The 17,147-nt window shown below is 45.8% G+C and overlaps 2 protein-coding genes across 2 annotated transcripts in view; one reads left to right on the forward strand and one right to left on the reverse strand.

Annotated features, from left to right (window-relative positions):
- Window positions 1–1,839: 1,839 nt before the first annotated feature.
- DFFA (DNA fragmentation factor subunit alpha) lies at window positions 1,840–5,163 on the reverse strand. Its single transcript, XM_054395079.1, has 6 exons — window positions 5,064–5,163; window positions 4,459–4,620; window positions 4,224–4,354; window positions 3,335–3,524; window positions 2,760–2,914; window positions 1,840–2,043 (listed from the first exon to the last, which is right to left on the reverse strand). The coding sequence occupies exons 1-6, from the start codon at window positions 5,161–5,163 to the stop codon at window positions 1,840–1,842; spliced, it is 942 nt and encodes a 313-aa protein (XP_054251054.1).
- A 169-nt stretch (window positions 5,164–5,332) lies between these two features.
- PEX14 (peroxisomal biogenesis factor 14) overlaps window positions 5,333–17,147 on the forward strand; it is a 72,276-nt gene continuing 60,461 nt past the window's right edge. Inside the window, exons 1-4 of the mRNA XM_054394842.1 lie at window positions 5,333–5,395; window positions 5,772–5,909; window positions 6,126–6,239; window positions 9,889–9,936. Coding sequence (XP_054250817.1) covers window positions 5,333–5,395; window positions 5,772–5,909; window positions 6,126–6,239; window positions 9,889–9,936 — 363 coding nt within the window. The remainder of the gene's footprint in view (window positions 5,396–5,771; window positions 5,910–6,125; window positions 6,240–9,888; window positions 9,937–17,147) is intronic.

The following is a 17,147-nucleotide window of genomic DNA, read 5'->3' on the forward strand; positions in this document are numbered from 1 at the left end:
CGCTCCTCGCTCTCCCCACTCCCTGCTGGGGAGCCTCCCCACTCCCCGCTAACGAACCGTAAGGCCCTTCCCGTGAGCTGGGGGCATCCCCAGCTCTCACATCACCATGGGCCGGTCTCGGCACTGCCCGCCACCCCCAAAGGCTATGCTGAGGCTCCCAGTCGCTGAGGGACACCCGTACTCACTCAGCCATGGCGGCGACGCTGAAGGAGCTACGGGGCGCTGACGGCAGCGACCGCGACTCTCGGGACTCGGCCTAAGGCGCGCGTCCGGCCGGCCCTCAGCAACGTGGGCGGGGCGGGAAAAGGCGGGGGCGGTCCCATTGGCTCTTCCGGCCAGCCCCGCCCCCCACCCATGGGCCGATGCTTCTGGGGCCACGCTCCCTTAAAGCGTCCACGCCAGGCGAGCAGCACTTTGGAAACTGATAGCAAATCCCTGCGCTCCTGAGGCTTTTAAAGAGCCAGCGGAGGCCGCGGTTCTGCTCGGGTCTCGCCTGCCTCTCTCGGACCGGCTGGGTGAGGGGGTTGCTCAGCTCACCACAGGTATTTTGGCTTCAGGAAAAAAAAAAGACCCCGTCCACTGAGCGCTGCCACAGGGACAGCTGCTCAGAAAGTCATGAACGCAAAAAGCCTGAAATAAGTAACTATTCAAAGCAGTAGGACACCTTTTTACCTGCCATGGCCTACAATATTACAAACCAGAAGTGTGTATTTTAAGAAGTAATTACTTGCCCTAGCGAAACAGACTGACCAGAATGTTGCCTACAAGCCTCACCCCTCCCCATCCTGTCACTTGCCATTTGGGTAGCTTCATCTGAGGTTACCCTGAGTATTTCTGTTTACTTGCTCAGAGGCACTAAACTGTTTAGAACATTAATTTCACAGGTAGGTTTTTTCATGAACGTCCTCTGTTCTCACAAGAGAACAGACTGTGCCAGGTGCAGTGTCACCAGAATGAACAGGAGCTCTACCTAAATACTTTGGACAGGGTAACTACAGAGTGTTCCTGTATTTAATTTCTTTTTCCTCCACCCTGAAGGTAATACTGTGCTTTTCAGCATATTCTTTAATTATAGCAGCTCTTGGGAATATCAGAACTAGTCAAACAGGACAGTAAAAGGGTTTTAATGATACTAGGAAAAAATAAAGAATTTGACAAATCTAAAGGTGAGCTAGCTAGTACAAAAGTGCTGTGATTCCACACTAGTGAACAGGAGAGTAAAGCAGAAAGGAAACACAAGTCTTCTGCTTCACAGCATTGCACAGAAATTATCTCCACCCTTGCTGTGTTTTACAAGTTAGTGCTTACACCACACTTAAGACAGCAGCAGTTCCACAGATAAAAAGCACTGAGGGTAAAGGACTCTGAATTCACTTTAACTGGCAAAATTAGCATGAGAATCGCAGCCTGGAGCTTAAGGCCAGACAGAATCTGGCAAACCCCTCTGCCCTATTCATTAACTGTGCCTCAAAGTGTGTTCCAGAAGACTTCCATCCCCCATGCTGAAAATGGTAGGAGGACAAAGTAAGCAAGCTGCCTGGGGTTTCAGAAGCCATATCCACTATTGTCAGATGGAAGTTTCTGGCTCCCACCCAGGTATTCAAAGCTGAACTCTTACATGCTTTGTTTAGCAATATCATTGTTCTATCATTCTGCAAAAAGTCAGAATCCCTTTGGTTACACATCACTGGAATCATCATAAGAGTTTAAGCCTCAGGACAATGTCCAGATTTTAGCTGTCTCTAGCCAGACTGCAGTATGACCAGCAAACTGTGGCTCCCAGGATGGATCTTTCTTGTATTGATTCTAGTGCAACCCCTCCTAGACAGTGAGCAGCACTTATTTTTTGCGTTTTGAACTAGGCCAGTCCCCCCAGGGTAGCGTTTTCTTGACCTTTGAGGTGCTCCTTAGGGAATGTAAAGTCTGCACTTGTTGTAGACGCTTGGAGAGTTCCTGATCACAGGCTTGCTGCAGAGCTTCAGCTTTGTGCTTGTCCCACCTGAGAGCCAAGGCCAGGGCTTCTGTATCTTCTTTCAAGACCAACTGTAGCAAGATAGATTTATTCTGAGTGTCTTTTCTACTGCTCCTCTACCATTCACTCCCCTGCCCACAGTAAGAGCAGCAGTAACAAGACATCTACTCAGTACTGGCAATTTGGGACTGGAGATGTTCCCAGCTTTCACCATCTACATCTAGTGGGCTACCAGATTTTCAATATTTTACCAACACTTAAGAGCTGGAAGCTATATTCAGGTGTTCAAAGGAACACAACACAGTTTCTAGAGCAAGGAACAGCAAAAGCAGCAAGTTCACAGTTAGAAACAACATACTTTCTAACGGTTAAAGTTCAAGCAGACTTTCCTTTCTGAGCCTTGTGTTTATTTACAGTGTTATCCAACATAAGGAAGTTTTTATTTTGATTTAGGATGCATAGAAGAAATATAGTTAGATACATCTCCGTACAGAAAGGCCCTAATTTGCTGGTAAGACAGATAAAGCACTGGTTGACTACAATTTGGCAGAGACCAAAACCAAAATTATTTTGTGGCTTTTCAGAGACTACAGTACTTGGAATTGTGTCAACTGGCTACTACAGGAGCTTTGAGCAGGGGTTAGTGTTACTGAGAAGATTCTATCTCACCACTTTAAGACTGAGATATTGACATTAGAGCATCCAGGAGTAGTGACAGCTTCCCTTATAACCTCTTTCTCCAGAAGAAGAGGTTTGCCAGGATAACGTTACATCATTTCTCACTCACCTCTAGATCTTGACTGTCCAAGCAGAGCTCTGGAGCAGGTTTCTCTTTCAGAGCAGCAAGGATCTGGTCACTGAGTGCTGTTTTGGCAGAAGTGCCTGCATGGCTGGCACATGTGTCAACCTCATCCATCTCCTTCCTCGGTACAGTCTCAGATTCTGAAAATTAGCAGAGTTGTTATGGCCTGTGACAAACACAGGACATGAAAAGTGGCCTGGACTACTCTGATGGTTTAGAGAGTAAAAAAAAAAAAAAAAAAAAAAAAAAAAAAAAAAAAAAAAAAATCCATTCTGTCTAGGTGTGTCCTCTAACTGGAAAAATCATGTTAAGGATTACAACATGGTTTAGGCTCTTCTCCCAGTATTCTATTCTTGGGCATTCTAAGAAATGTGATGCAGCAGTGGAGAGCCTCCTCGTATCACCCAGAGAATTCTTACACTACTCCAGCTATAACACCAACTACGTTAAGAACTGCCACCCAAGGGACTCACTCCAGTCCTTCACTTTGCCTTATTTATTCCACTTAGTTTTTCAGAGGTGCCTAAGGTAGTTTTCTCTGGCATCCTAGTGCTCCCTACCTGCTACTTTGCTTAAGATACTGTCTTCATTTTTCAAGGCCTCCAGGTAGAGTTCCAGGAGCTGTCTTGACTGACGTTCTTCTTCCCGTCTGTCCAGCACTTGCTGCAGGGTGTCCTGCAATACTTGGATTTTGGTTTGACTTTGGGCAAGTTCTTCTGCCAGGTCTGAATATGGTACATCAATAAGCACCTTAAAGCAATGAGAGTGCTCCTGTTAAATGGACAGCCTGAGTAACTCACTCCATTGTGGAGAGGACAGTAGAAACAGGAAAACTCCTGAGTGACAAGAGCCTCCACCTTCATGAAACCCAGTGTGTTTCACAAGGTTTCTCATCACAGCAAGTTAGCCTCATTACGAGAGGCTGTAGTGGCACTCCAACAGTCTGTATTCCTTGCCCAAAGCCAAAAGGCATCCAGGGAAATGTGGAAGCACCCTCACTTGGGAAGTTGCAGGAGAAGAAGAGGCAATTATCACCATGCCTCACCACATACAAAGTGGTAAGCAGGCAAATATTCAACCAACTGTGAAAACTGACAGCAGGTCTTGAGACTCTGGAGCAGATAAATCTGGCCTGCTGCTCAGCTTTGCCTCTGGACACATTATACAGCTGTCTGATTTAAGGAAGTTACCATTTGGCCACATCTTGACTTTTTACCCTCCCACTGCCAGAACTGGAAAGACACACTGTGAGGGGCAGCCACTGATGAAGAACATCCTCCTCAAACACTTGTGTTTCCCGTCAAGGAGAATTTGACTCTAGCACCACAGCCAAACAGCAGCTGAACTAACCTTGGGATCTTGTTTAGTTATTCTGTTCTCTGCCATCTCCTGAGATAAGTGGATGAGGGGCAGAGACAAGAAGAGGGATTGGAGGTTTCCCCATTGTACCTGGAGGTCTTCTTCAGACATCAAGATGATATTAGACAGGTCATCCTTCAGTTGCCTGGCCAGCTGCTTCCACTTCTCTACACCACAGTCCACTTCATCTGTAGCCGCCGAGAGCTGGGCTGTTCCACTGTCTGACACAAAAGTCATCAGTTTCAGGGGTCACTGCTGACCCACCTGAGTCAGCCTCATTTCACCAGGTGTGTTCCAAACACCCCGCCCCTCATCCACAGAATACCTAAGCTTTTGCTGGACCATTTCTCATTCTTGGCCAGGGCCACAAATTTGGTATTAGGAGGCAAACACAAAAAGTAATCTTCATCATCCACAATGGTGCCATCTTCTGCCAGTACTAAGGTGATGGGCTCCCCAGTCTTGTCAATAGATAGAATGCCACAAGCTGCAGAAGAGAGAAAGTACTTGATGAAATAATAAATGAAGTAATAGAAGTGACATACACACTGCCCTTTTGCTACACCCATCGCAAGATACGAGCGGCCCTTAGTAATTCACGACCTGTCTCCACACAGCTCTGCACATCAGCTCGTTTTTAGCACATACTCAGTGCTTTCCCCCCGTAAATGAACATTTTTAATTCAAACTCCGACATATCGCATTTCAGTGAAACCGCTGCTTCACGCCTTCCTTCCCTTCCCGTGTTACGAAGCGTCACCCAGAGACCTCTCTGAGTCTGTTCCGCGGCACAGACCCGCCACCTGCTAGAAAGAAAGGGCCGGCTGGAACCGGCGGCACTCAGGAGCCCACCGGGGACCAGCAACAGCCCGGTGGGAGCCGCTGGCTTCCCCACTCCGAGACCGGAGCGCCCGGGCTGCCGCCCCTCACCCTTGTCGCGCAGCTCCCGCAGGCAGGAGGCGGCGAGGCCGTAGTGCTGTCGCTCGTCCCGCCGCCGCACAAGACATAGCTTCAACTCCGTCGCCGCCATCGCCACCACCCACCCGTCTGCGACGCTCCGAGGCGAGCGCAGAAGCCGCCGGAACAGGTCGCGGTGCTCGCCGGGACGGGCCGCGGGGCGCGCTGGGACACGGAGTCCTGCGAGTCCTGCCCTGGGGCGGCCAGGCATGAATCCAGCTCCCGTGGCGTAAGGGTGGGATATGAGAATCGCCGACGATACGGTGCACGTCGGTAACAGTTTCAACTTGCCCCCCGCGGGGCCGGTGCGTGCACAGCCCTGCCGCCATTTCTTGTCGGGTTAGCTTGCTGAGAATGCTTTATCGCAAAGCTAAGCTGAACGACAGAACCTGGATGTTCAAGAAATACTCTATGTAAAACAAGTCTATGAAAACGTCTGTTTTAGCCTTGGCGGCAATTTAATTACTTGAAACATAACGAGTGTGACTACGTTCCTCTACGGACAAGTGCGCCGGTTGTGAAATCATCCTGTAAACTCAAAAACCAGGCAGGTGGTAAGTCTGCCCTGGCACGCATTGGAGCAGCTCCCATCAGGGTGGAAAGCCCTGGGGCTGCCAAAGCGAAGGGCGTTCCTCGTGGGATCTCCTGCAAAAACCTGTCCTTATTATTTGTGCCTCTTAGCAGCCTTCTGAGAGCCGTAACAGTAAAGCAGCAGTGACGGATATCCATAGTTACACCCATAAGTGGCAGCGCACGATGGCCCGGCCGCACCCGACAGACCAGTATGGGTTTTATCAACGGCTCAACTGGCTTTTCCATGTAGGGAAAACTTCTCTGCCAAGCTAGCCAGGCCTGGTTGCTCCTGCAGCCCACAGAGCCTCGCAGGGTCCGCAGCTCTGCCCCAAGCCAGCCTAACCGCTAGCTCCCGGCCCATCCCGACAGGAGGCCGTAAGCTCATAGCATGAGTGGATCGCCCCGCGGGCCGCTTCGGTGCCCCGGCGTTCGATTCGTTTTGCCTGCAGCGAGAGCCAGTAGGGGGCCGCGCGGGGCGCGGGAACGATAGTGAGGGCGTTCCATCGGTTGGGCGGGGATGGATTAGCCGGGCCTGGGAAGATGGCCTCCTCGGAGCAAGCGGAGCAGCCCAGCCAGGTAGACGGGGTCGACGCTCTGCCCGCTCAGCTCGGGCAAGGGGTGGTAGGGGACGGGTTAGGCGGGGTGGGGCGAGGGCTCCGGTGCCACCTCCGGGGGATAGTGGGCGAGGAGAGAGCTCCGCAACTCCACACCCCACGCCCTGGGTACCCGTGTGTGTGTCCCCCTTCCCCCCGCTTCGCCTCCGCCTCCTCCCGCCGCGGCCGGCTGGGGGAAGCGCGCGCCGGCCCCCTCCCCTCCGCTGCGCCCCCAGCCTCGGGTGTGCGGCCTCGTGCCGCCAACCTCCACCCTCGTGCCGCCAACCGCCGCCCGCGCGCTGCCTCCGCACCTGTCGTAACGGTCACTCGCGAGGGGTCGCCTCACGGCAGGGCCTGTCGCTGTCGGGACCCCGACGACAGCGCTGGCTCCCAGAGGGACGGCGGAGGCCGGCGACAGCGGCTCCCAGATGTGCGCGTTGCGCTCCCCCCGGTCCCTGTCTGCCCCTGGGCAGTCTGGTGCGGGAGTAGCGGCGAGGGGCTGCTGCCCGGATGGAGCTACGGTGCCTCGTCACGGCCGCGGTGGGAAGGGCCAGGACGCTCTGCTCAGCGGCTCGGTGCGTCTACGCAGTCTTTCACCCCCTCTGTCCCGTGGCACCAATGCTTCGCGTCCCCAGGGAGTGGGTTTTGTAGCGTGGCGTCCTGCCTTGTGTGGTGGCATGAGCTGGCGCGGGCCAGCTGCATCAAGCAGCCAGATGTAGTGTTGAGGGGAAGAGGTGTTCAGGCCCGGCCCTTGCACTAGGCATGTTTTCATCTCAAGATCTGCATGTGAGACTCAATAAAACACTTGAACAGGAAAAAAAAACAATCAAGCAAAATCACAGCCAGAGAGAAGGGAAGCAGTTTATATGTCAGCTGGGTTTTGAAATGGAGTACTAGTTAAACAAAACCTTTCTGCAACTGCAAGTCTTAGTGCAAGGGAGGAAGGTCCTTGAACCAATAGCATCAAAGGGCAAAGCAGTGATATATGTGGTACAAAAACTGAATGGGGAGAGTAAAAGGGAAATGTAAGTTTGCTGGCTTGAGTGCATACTTAAGAAACATACTAAAAGCCTGAGATACTTCTAAACTGGGACTTGAAATGAATGGAGGAGCCAGAGGGAAACATGGAATTACTGTGATTGTATACAGTGTAGGCTTCCAGTCAGTTGCACTGGCTTGCATGTGAGCCAAGGTAACCTGTACTTCATTGCAAACTCTACCTACCACGAATTGAGTGACTGCCTGGCAGCTCTCTTATCTCTCCAGTAGCTTAGACTCCTGAGTAAGTAATACCAATGGGATTTTGTAAAAACCTTTAGGTGGCTGCAGAGGGCCCTCCTGCAGCCAGCAGATGAAAGGTCTGTCTGTTTCAGCAACACGGAAGAAAACAGAGCAAAGTCCACCACCAACACACTTTTATGCAATCATTCAAATCCATCCAGATTTGACTAAGTCACAGTGAACCTCTTTATTCTGGACTGAGGAGGCTGAGTTTGTAGGGAACTGCACTGGACTAAACTGAGATAAAAATAACTTACAGAAAATTCATACTCTTGACTAACCAGCACAAATCTAGATTGTGAAAGGTCAAGTTACCAAACACAATAGGCTTAGGTTTTGTGTCAGCCATGTGCTTTCATCAGTTGTAGTTTGAGGCACGTGCCCAGTATTTCGTGTACTAACCATGACAGGATACCTGTGTTAGTCCTGGGGCTTCACTGAAGAAACAAAGCAGAGGATACACAGCAAATAAGTTTATCCACAACCTAAACAGGTGCAGTTAACTTATCCACAAATCATGCAAACCATAATCTGGTGTTGATTTTCATATGCTTGCCTATTTTTGGAGAAGAGAATGGATCTTGAGACTGTTCATTACTTTTCTTTCATCCAGCTATAATAAATTTGGAAGCAGATATACTGTGCACATAGAAATGGGAAGCCAATGATAACGAGAAAAGTGCCCTTCTCTTGGTACCACGTAGCATTGTCTCCACCACAGAGAGACCTGGTGGTGGACTTCCGGTGTGGTGTTGAAGCTGATACTTGCAGTGGTTATGTAAAGTAAGTCTTAGTGGCTGAAATTTTTGCAGATAGAGGGTGGAGTAGCAAAAATTATGATGACTGCCCATGAAGAGCATCTCTAGAGAATCGCTGCCTAGCTGAGATCCGGCTGGGCTCTGGTGATGCTCATGTCTGGAAGCAGCTGAGCTGCAGTATATTTGAGTTTTTGGTGCCCTCTTGTGGTAAATGCTTGCATTTATTGAGATTTTTTTTTCCTTGTTTATAGCTGAGGAAAATAAAAGTCTTCAGATACTTTGGAGGTGTGGTAAATTGTGTAAAAGTGCTGAATACAGTTGGAGGACAAAAAGTCACTTTAAGGACCTTTGTGCTGTCACTTGAAAGCTTCGTGTTTTTGTATGTTCAATGAATAGGATCCCTTTCTTCTGAGTCTTCATTACTGATAAACCTTCAATTTTTTTATTATTGATATATCAAATGTGTGCCACCTCTCCTAAGATTAAAAACCCACTAGATGGTTGACCAAGATAGGTCTGTTTTATGGCAAAACTTAGGTATGTCTCCCTCAGGAGAGCTGAAATATGCTAATTATAACTGAGATGAAACTGCCTTTTTTTTTTCTTTGCATGTCAAGAAAAGTCCAGGGATGAAAACATGAGATTATGCTAAAATGTTACGTTTGTTCTTGATGGGTAGGTGAATACAAGCAAAACTGCAGGTGAGCCTGGAGGGTGAAAGGTCCTGAATTTTAAGTCTAGTCCAATTTTTGGCTTTCTGTCTTTCTTCAGTCAAATAATTTCAGTTTCCTCCTATGTACCACTCTTGCCCTGTGTGCAAGATAAGGTTGTTCAGCATGTGCCCTAAAATTATATCTCTTAATGATGTGTGGGAAGTGAGGATGACATTGGCATTGCTAACATCTTGTGAGGTTAGTTAAGTCATAGTGGTTTGGAAATATTTAGAAGAATAGTGTGGGGAAAAAAGGGTGTGTTAGTGGATCATGAAAATGGGAGAAGCTCAGTGTCAGGTTTAGTCCTTCTGGAGAGGAGAAAGGTACTTTTGCATCCACTTCAATACCAGCACTTGGGGCTTCTGCAGCTTTGCTTTCTTTTAGTATTGCAGAGTTCTTTGGGGGTGTCAAGTGCTTATCAGAAACCTTTGAGACAGGCAAGTTGCTATCCTCACTTCATGTATGATGAAAATGCCCTGTTGCACCATGCAGTGTGACAAGCGTTGCAACTGAGAGTTTAGCAGAGGGAGTCCCAGTTTCATGCTGTGTTTGTTCACTGTGCCATGTATTTCAGAATTTAGGGTGAACGTTTCTTTCATGTCATCTCAGTAGTCTCGCTGGCTGTTGACTACTGGCTCCTTAAAGCAAGCTCTGCAGATTCTGTGAATTAATTAGTTCTACTGTTTGAAATGGGGACTGCTGGAACAATTTTTTTCTGTATGATTCTGACCTTTTTGTCTTCAGGCCGTCACAGACCTAGTGCTAGGAACGAGTACTTGCCTGCCTGAATGCTGCTCATAGTAGTGGCCTTAACGGGCAAATATTTCTGCCTGTGTCCATGAGGTGGCAGTGTAACCTCACTCTTCTTTCTTCTTTACAGGCTGGCTCCAGCCCTGCACCTGAAAATGCAGCGTCTCGAGAGCCACTGGTAAGTTCTTTAAGAAGCAACGTACAATTTCTTGCTGATAATGTAGTCTGTGTGAGTTGTTGTCTTTGCTGCATCATTTTGCATCTCTTGTTTTGCTTTTCCAAGGAGCTGGTTCTTTGTGAAGGAGGTGTTAGCTGCCTTATGTTGCCTTGCTGTTGACCTCAGAATTCTGACCTGTAACCTTATCCTCTGTCTTTCTGGGGTTAGACATGGGTCAGCTCGACCACTGAGCTCTCCTTGAGCATGGACCGCCTGTCTTATGTGTGTGCAATGTATGGTCTTGATCACTGCTTATTTAGTAAAGAGAAGAATGACCTGTGCACCATAATTTAAACTGATATTCCTAGTGCTATTGTCTAATAAAAAATGCTCTGCTGCCTCTCAAAGACCTCATTCAAGATGTCTTTATATTCAGATGCACTCAGGGTGAGCTTAGATGTGTCTGGCAGCTAGCAGTGGGTGTGATCCAATTCACTCTAGAATCATTTTGGAAAGAGCTCTGGGATATTTTGTGCATGAGGATAACTAAGGGAACCCTGGTTTGTTTCTTTTTTTATGGAAAAGAAAAGACTGGGAAGTGAGCCACCACTCTTTGGAGCTGCAGTATTTTTTTTTACAGCCTTCTTTTTCTTTCTTTCCTTCCTCTTCAGCCTTCTGTAACTCAGTCAAAACCTTGCCAAAATTCTTAGCTCATGGTGTTGTCCTAAACATATAAATCTCTGAGTTTCTTCTCTGGCTTTCATTTAGTGATCATAGTGAACACAAGTTGCTTGCAGTGAGAAGATTGAAGTACTGTCCTTAATAGTGGGGCACTGGTCACATCAAAATATTTTTACCTTGTAACTCTTATCAGCAATAATCAGGAGCTGATTTTTAAAGGACAGAGGTTCAGGTAAAGACTTTGAACTGGGAAGGGTCAATAAAATGCACTTAATGAAATGGCTGTCCCTGAATTCTGTTAAGCTCTGCAGTGAAAATCTTTCTAGTCTATTAATACTGTGCCATCCCTTAACTGCACAGACATCTGTATGTGAGATGACCTGAAGTTGTTATTGACATCATGTGCTTTGTGATGGGTTTGGTGGTTTGGGTTTTTGGGGGTTGCTTCCCGGTACTCCTATCTTAGGAAGGTTGTAGCAGGCAGCAAGTCACCACAGCCTCTGCTCGTCAACAGTTCATTCTCTTTCTCAAGGCAGATTCTAACATTACCTTTGATGTAATTAATTTCTCAGTGTGTGTGCCACTGAGGAACTGCTCAGAAGAAGCACACAGCAGTTGTGTATCTTTCCGTATGGGTGTATATTCCTACCACATAAAAATATTTATATATTTGAAGAACTCAAGCTCAAACTTCCACAGTGGTGAGTCTTGCATGTGAGCTAATTAGAACCCTTTGAAAGGTGGAGCTTTTCTCCTTATTTTTTCATTAATTGTTGTTCTAATATTAAACTCTTGAAGTCTTTGTCACGTTTGCTTAGGAGTCATTATTGCTTCCAGCTGACTATCTGTAGAAACCTTATTAAATGAGCAGTTCTGTCAGCCAGATGACCTGACTTCCACCACAGCGCTGTGGCTTCTCTGTAGCCAGGATCGTGCAGGCTGCCTTCTAACGCACGCAGCAGATCCTGGCCCGTGAAGCAGACTTGTAGGCACATGGTGCCATGGCTTGAACATGTTTATGGAAACACCGGAACAAACCATGGCAGGAATCCAGCAAATGGCCCTGTAGTGGGGAGCCATGTGCTCAGGCTTCAGATCTGGTATGAAGCAGTTGAAGAAGACTTACAGAATCCAAAGGAGGGAGAAAAGGCTCTCATGACCAAATTCTGCTCTGTACCCCATCACCTTTTTTCACTTAGTTGATGACTTCATAGGACTGAGATCTGTTTGGAACATGTCAGTGGTTTTATGCACAAGTATGAGAAAGCAATAGAATTAAAGCGTTTTGCCTTGCATGAGCAGATGTCATTATAGCTTTGTATTCTATGCATGATTGTAATGGGCACTGTATCCTGCAAGGTGCTAAATACTTTCTGCTCTGTGGTCAGTAGCACTGCCTTCTGTGTACTCTGTACCTCCCAGCCTGCTACTTTCTTCAGGACCAGGAGAAGCAATGGTTTCTACTTGTTTGCAAGAGAACTTGCAGGATCATGTGGCAGATGCAGTCTGACACATCAGATTGTGTGCTGCATTTTGGGGTTTCAGAGCATACTTTGCTGGGGTTTATTACCTTACTGCAGCCTTCAAAGTGGAGCTCTACAAACTCATGTCACACTTTTAATTGCTCTTTATTCAACCCACTTCTGATGTTTTGAACTACCACACTGGAGTTAAGGGACTTCACCTCCTTGCCATTACTCCCTTGAGTTATCCAGTGTCCTTACAATAAACTGTCCCAACTGAAAATTACTCCCTACTAAGAGGTCACTGTGTTACAGTTCTGACAGTGGAGAATGAGTTGGGGGGATGGGGAGTGCTGTAATTTGTGCAGCAGAGAGCGGACACTCATTTCCCTAGCTGTCGGTCTTGGCCCATTAAAATCTGCCGTGTAGCTCCATAGTGGAAAGCGTAACCTTGTGTTAGCAGAGTGTCAGCATCTCGCTCTGCTGCTGTTTACAGCCACGTTTGTCATCGTCAGTGTGAGATCAGCTTCTCCTTGAGTCCAGCTTACCAGTGAACACTGCTGCATGCCTTTCTGCTTGTATGTGCAGCCACCTCTGATAGTCCTCTGAACACTTGTGGAATTGGAATAGATTTGTCTTTCTGCAGCTGCTCAAAGCAAAGTCCTGGGATGTGTGAAAGCTATAACTGCACAGGACAGAACCTTTCTGTGAGGTTAAAGCATTAGAAAATTCACTTTCTCTTCTTGAATCTTTGATCTTTGGTCTAATTTCTCTCTTTAGTGCAATTATGAAAGGAAGTGAAAAGCTTTTCTTTTTACCTTGTTTTGTCTCTCCTATCAGTGTCTTGTAACTTTTTAACCATTCTGTGATGCTTTTGAAATATTTGAATTTGAATATGTTTGCTCTTGGCCTTTTCTATCTGCCAAGTCTGCTGCAGTCTAAATGGCAGCTATGAAAGTTACACATATGAGAGCTTCGGCATGAGGCTGGGTTGTAGGAAGAACCTAAAGAAACAGGTTTATAAGTGAGGCTTTTTCCACATGCTGCTTGTTTATTGTTTGGGGTTTGTTTGTTTGGTTTTTTCTGCCACAAAACATTCCCTTTCTGGTGCTTGGTGAAAGAAGTACTAGTTGTAAATATATAGGCACTGCTTGTAAATGTCAAACACTCTTGGTTTCTCACTAAGTTACAAAATTCCTGCATCATGGTATGATGAGCAAAGTATTTTCTACTGCAGGATTATTTAACTTCTTTCATTCTGAGCATGTGCTGTTTCTTTATATTTCTTGTTGCAGTGACAGCAGTTAACACTGAAATATGGACATTTTATTCACATTTCTACAGGCTGTTGAAATGTACAAGGTGAAAAGAATTACTGCTGCCTCTATAGAAATTAGATTTTTGGGATGTGCTGGAGCCCTCATGACTCTTCCTCACCCTTTGTTAAACGGATTTACAAATTTTTAAGGGTCCTGATAATGCCTAACCCCTTACACAGACAACAGAATTATTAGATCCTCTCTGTTTTGTTGCCTCTTAAACCTCATCTATTCTCTTGAACTTCTTAAGGAGACTGTGGTTACAAAGAATTTCATTTAATATTACAAAGAGGTTCTCATGGATTGAGAATGGTTGCTTTTTCTGCCCCATCAAACCCTACAGAATACATGGGACAACAGTGAGATTCTTTTTTTTGCCTAAAATTGTTGTTTAAGACAAAACCAGTATTTTCACTGAAAAACTCATACTTTGTTTTCTGGAATGGATTCTTACTCAAGGGATATCATGTACTGCCCTTTCATTTCTTTACAGTTTTAAGGTCCTAGTCTAGATTTGTAGAAAAATATGTAGAAAAATACGATTTTTTTTCAGAAGAACTTTTGTTACCAGAAATGATTTGAGGGACTGGAGTGTATGGGAGGGACACCCCCATCATGCTTTTTCTTTCCGTTTTCCCACTCCTTATTGCTTAAGAAAGCATTTATACTTGTTTACTGTACAAATTTTCTGTCTGCCACAAAGGGTTTGTTTGGAGTGTTGGCCTACATTGAATGATTCTTTAAAAGTAAATCTATCCAGAGGGGATTTCCAGACAGCCAGAGTCAGTAGGCAACTAACTTATAGCCCCCAGCGAAACATTAGTCAGGATAATTTACCACTGTCAGCAGGAGGGAAAGAGACTATCAGCTTTGTGACCTCCAGTCCAGGCAGTAACCCTAGTGGTGTGATAATGCTTCAGCTCGTGTGGGGAGGTCCTGAATGTATTGCTGTGGATTCCCAGTGCCCACCAGGCTGTGGAGGACAATTGCTGTGCAGATGTCAGTTTTATTGGGCAAACAACAGAGAGTCAGAGGTGTGTGACTGCCTTACACGGTATCCTTTGGTGTGCTGCAGAGAGAATCCTGTCTTATGTTTGACCTTCTGATGAGTTTGAGATTATTGGGGGTTTGGCTGATTTTGTCTCTTCTGCTGTTCATGCAAAATTAACTCAATCTGCCAGTTCCTTTTACTGGGTTGATTCAGACAAATATTTTAGTATGTGCAAAGCATACATGCAAATTTGTTTACTGAGCACAGTGAAAGGAACACTGTCATGTCAAGTTAAATTGCCCACCTGGGGTCATTGGGAAAGTTCTCTTGGAATTCCTTTAAAACCCAATTTTAAAAGAGGATGGGCTGTAGCAGTTTGAGATCTAACTTCTGGTGTAGCGTTATGCTAATGTATGAAAGCTAGAAACTTGCAGTAGTTACAGACCAAAGCAGGTTAAGACCCTGTCAGACTGTTCAGAAGGTAATGATGGCTTTGCCTGTCCCTAGGAGCTTACAGGTTAAACAACACTTTAGAGCTCATGGGTGAGGCAGCATAACAACTAGGAGAGGTGCAGTCATTTTCTGGTACTGACACTGTGGTGAGTTAGCATCTTATAATCTGGTCTGTAGAGCTCTGAAACAATTCCTGTTTGCTTTTCAGACAAACCCACACTAGTGGTCAGAAGACTTTTAAGATGGTTTTAAAATAATTGTAATACTTTAAGTTGCTCTTTACAAAACCTGCAAGGAAATTAAAGTACTAGGAGCTGGAACAGAATCTCTTTTAACATTAGGCATGATTTGACTTCCCAAGATCCCAGATCTCTCACCAAAGGGTAAAATGGAAGCTAAAGTGCTTTGTGACACTGGAAAAAAACACTGGCATGCACTTTGGAAATTTTAGACATTATGATATTTCCCCCTTGAGAGAAATGAATTTAATATTTTTGTTTATGTTCATGTGATGTTTTGAAGGTCCAAACATGCTGCCCCTACAAGCAGTATTTTACAGCTCATGGCCTGCTTTGCTGTCAGCTGGCTGCTGTGTGTGGGCTGGCAGCCCAGCTCTGCCTGCTCAGAACAATCAGGAGCACTTTGTTTCGTGCAGCCCAGCTGCTGCAGAGGGTACCTAGTAATTTGAAACAGGTGATGGCAAAGTCTGCACTTCGGTAATGATGGGTTGTGGGATCAAGGTGAGATAATAGTATCATTGCAGCTACATGTGTGTGGAAAATATGCTATGTGCAGATCAACTTGTAGAGGGCAGCAATGGCCCATTGTTCTTTCTGCTTACAGAGAGGAGGGACCAGCTTAAGAACTTCGCAGGAGTAGAGCCTTTCTAGCTTCTTGAAATAACATTCTACTTGTTCTTTGGAGTGCCTCTTGACTTCACATTACTAAATTCCTGATGTGGAAGGTGTTGCCAGACAATCTTAATTCCTCTCCTACCTCTGATACTAGTTGGACTGTTTTTGCCCATACCCTGACACTGTATATGTCATTGCTGCTGTAATCAAAGAGTCTAGTGACAGACAGTGATTATTACAACACTGTAACTGCCTACATGTGATAACTTTCTTCACTTGGCTTCCTTCTACTTTTACCTGGGAGATCATGCCTTAAGAAAAAGATTGCAATATCTATGCCATTTTTGTTGTGCTTCAGAGCAAAGGATATGTTGAATCTCTATCATTCTAAAACATAAGATGGAGCACAAAAGGCAGAATGGCTTATTCATGAACTTGAAAGATCTTTCCCCAACAGGAATACTTTCTTCAAATACTTCTGATGCCAGCACCTTCTGAACCATGGTTTGCCAAACTAGGAAGTTGCAAGTTGGGGTAATTCTTGGATTTGCAGTTCTTAACCAACTTAGTGGACAAGAGACTTTCCCTGCTTTTCATATGTCTTGTATTTCTCATTTACATTGCAAACATCCTTCCAAACATCCTAATAGTTTGGGGCACGTTCTTTGGTTTGGCTTTGTCTGTATTTTTTCAAAGCTCTTCTTGTTATAATTGTGCAGACCATGTTGTCTTCCAAGTTGTCATCCCATAACACACCACTGCTGCTTTGACAATTGTCTTTCTGGAAGAGTGACAAGGAAGATACGCCTAGGATTTTAGTAAAACAATTTTTCAGCTGGAAAGATGCAAGACCTATCTATCATCAGCCACACTCCCAGTATGCCCCACTTTTTAAATTATTTGTTACAACTTTTGGTCAGAGCTTCAGGTCAACTTTCTAGTGTTTTGCCAAGTGTCTAAATGGCCTGAATGATGGTGTTCCTTGGGATACAATCCTACAGTATCTTGCTGGAATGGAGTTTCTCTGCTGTATAGTGAGAATTTCTTGTGTCTTCCTTTCAGCTTGCTCCTCCTGATTTTTTTGTGTGCCACCCTAAGTGATTCCTTTCCTCCTTAAGTATCTGTACCCTTCAGATGTTTGCAGACAGTTATCACATCATTTCTTCTTTCCCCCACCCCCATCCTGGTCTCTAAGCCAAGCTCTACATATTTAGCTCATTTAATCTTTCCTCATAAGTCAAGGCCATAATTGACAGCTCTGACACAAAGAGTCACATTGGTTACATATGCTGCCAACAGGATATAAATACTTTCTGTGCAGTGATTGAGAATTACAGTTGAGACTGAGATGAGCTTGCTCCCCCCAACATTATGTTTTTGACAACCCTTTCTCAACAGCAGGTTTCCACAATCCAGTAAAGACAGGTTTAGTTCTCACTGTCATAGTCAGCTACCAAGCACTCAGTATGCT

This window comes from Indicator indicator, chromosome 32 (genome assembly GCF_027791375.1).
Source record: "Indicator indicator isolate 239-I01 chromosome 32, UM_Iind_1.1, whole genome shotgun sequence".
Lineage (NCBI taxonomy): Eukaryota > Metazoa > Chordata > Aves > Piciformes > Indicatoridae > Indicator > Indicator indicator.

Bases quoted from the DNA above. Each gene is read 5' to 3' on its own strand.
- DFFA (XM_054395079.1), bottom strand. From the start codon at position 5,163: ATGGCGGCGACGGAGTTGAAGCTATGTCTTGTGCGGCGGCGGGACGAG. The intron at 4,621-5,063 runs GTGAGGGGCGGC...TCTCTTCTGCAG, and splicing joins GCGGGAGCTGCGCGACAAGG to CTTGTGGCATTCTATCTATT. The intron at 3,525-4,223 runs GTACAATGGGGA...CATTGCTTTAAG, and splicing joins TGTCTGAAGAAGACCTCCAG to GTGCTTATTGATGTACCATA.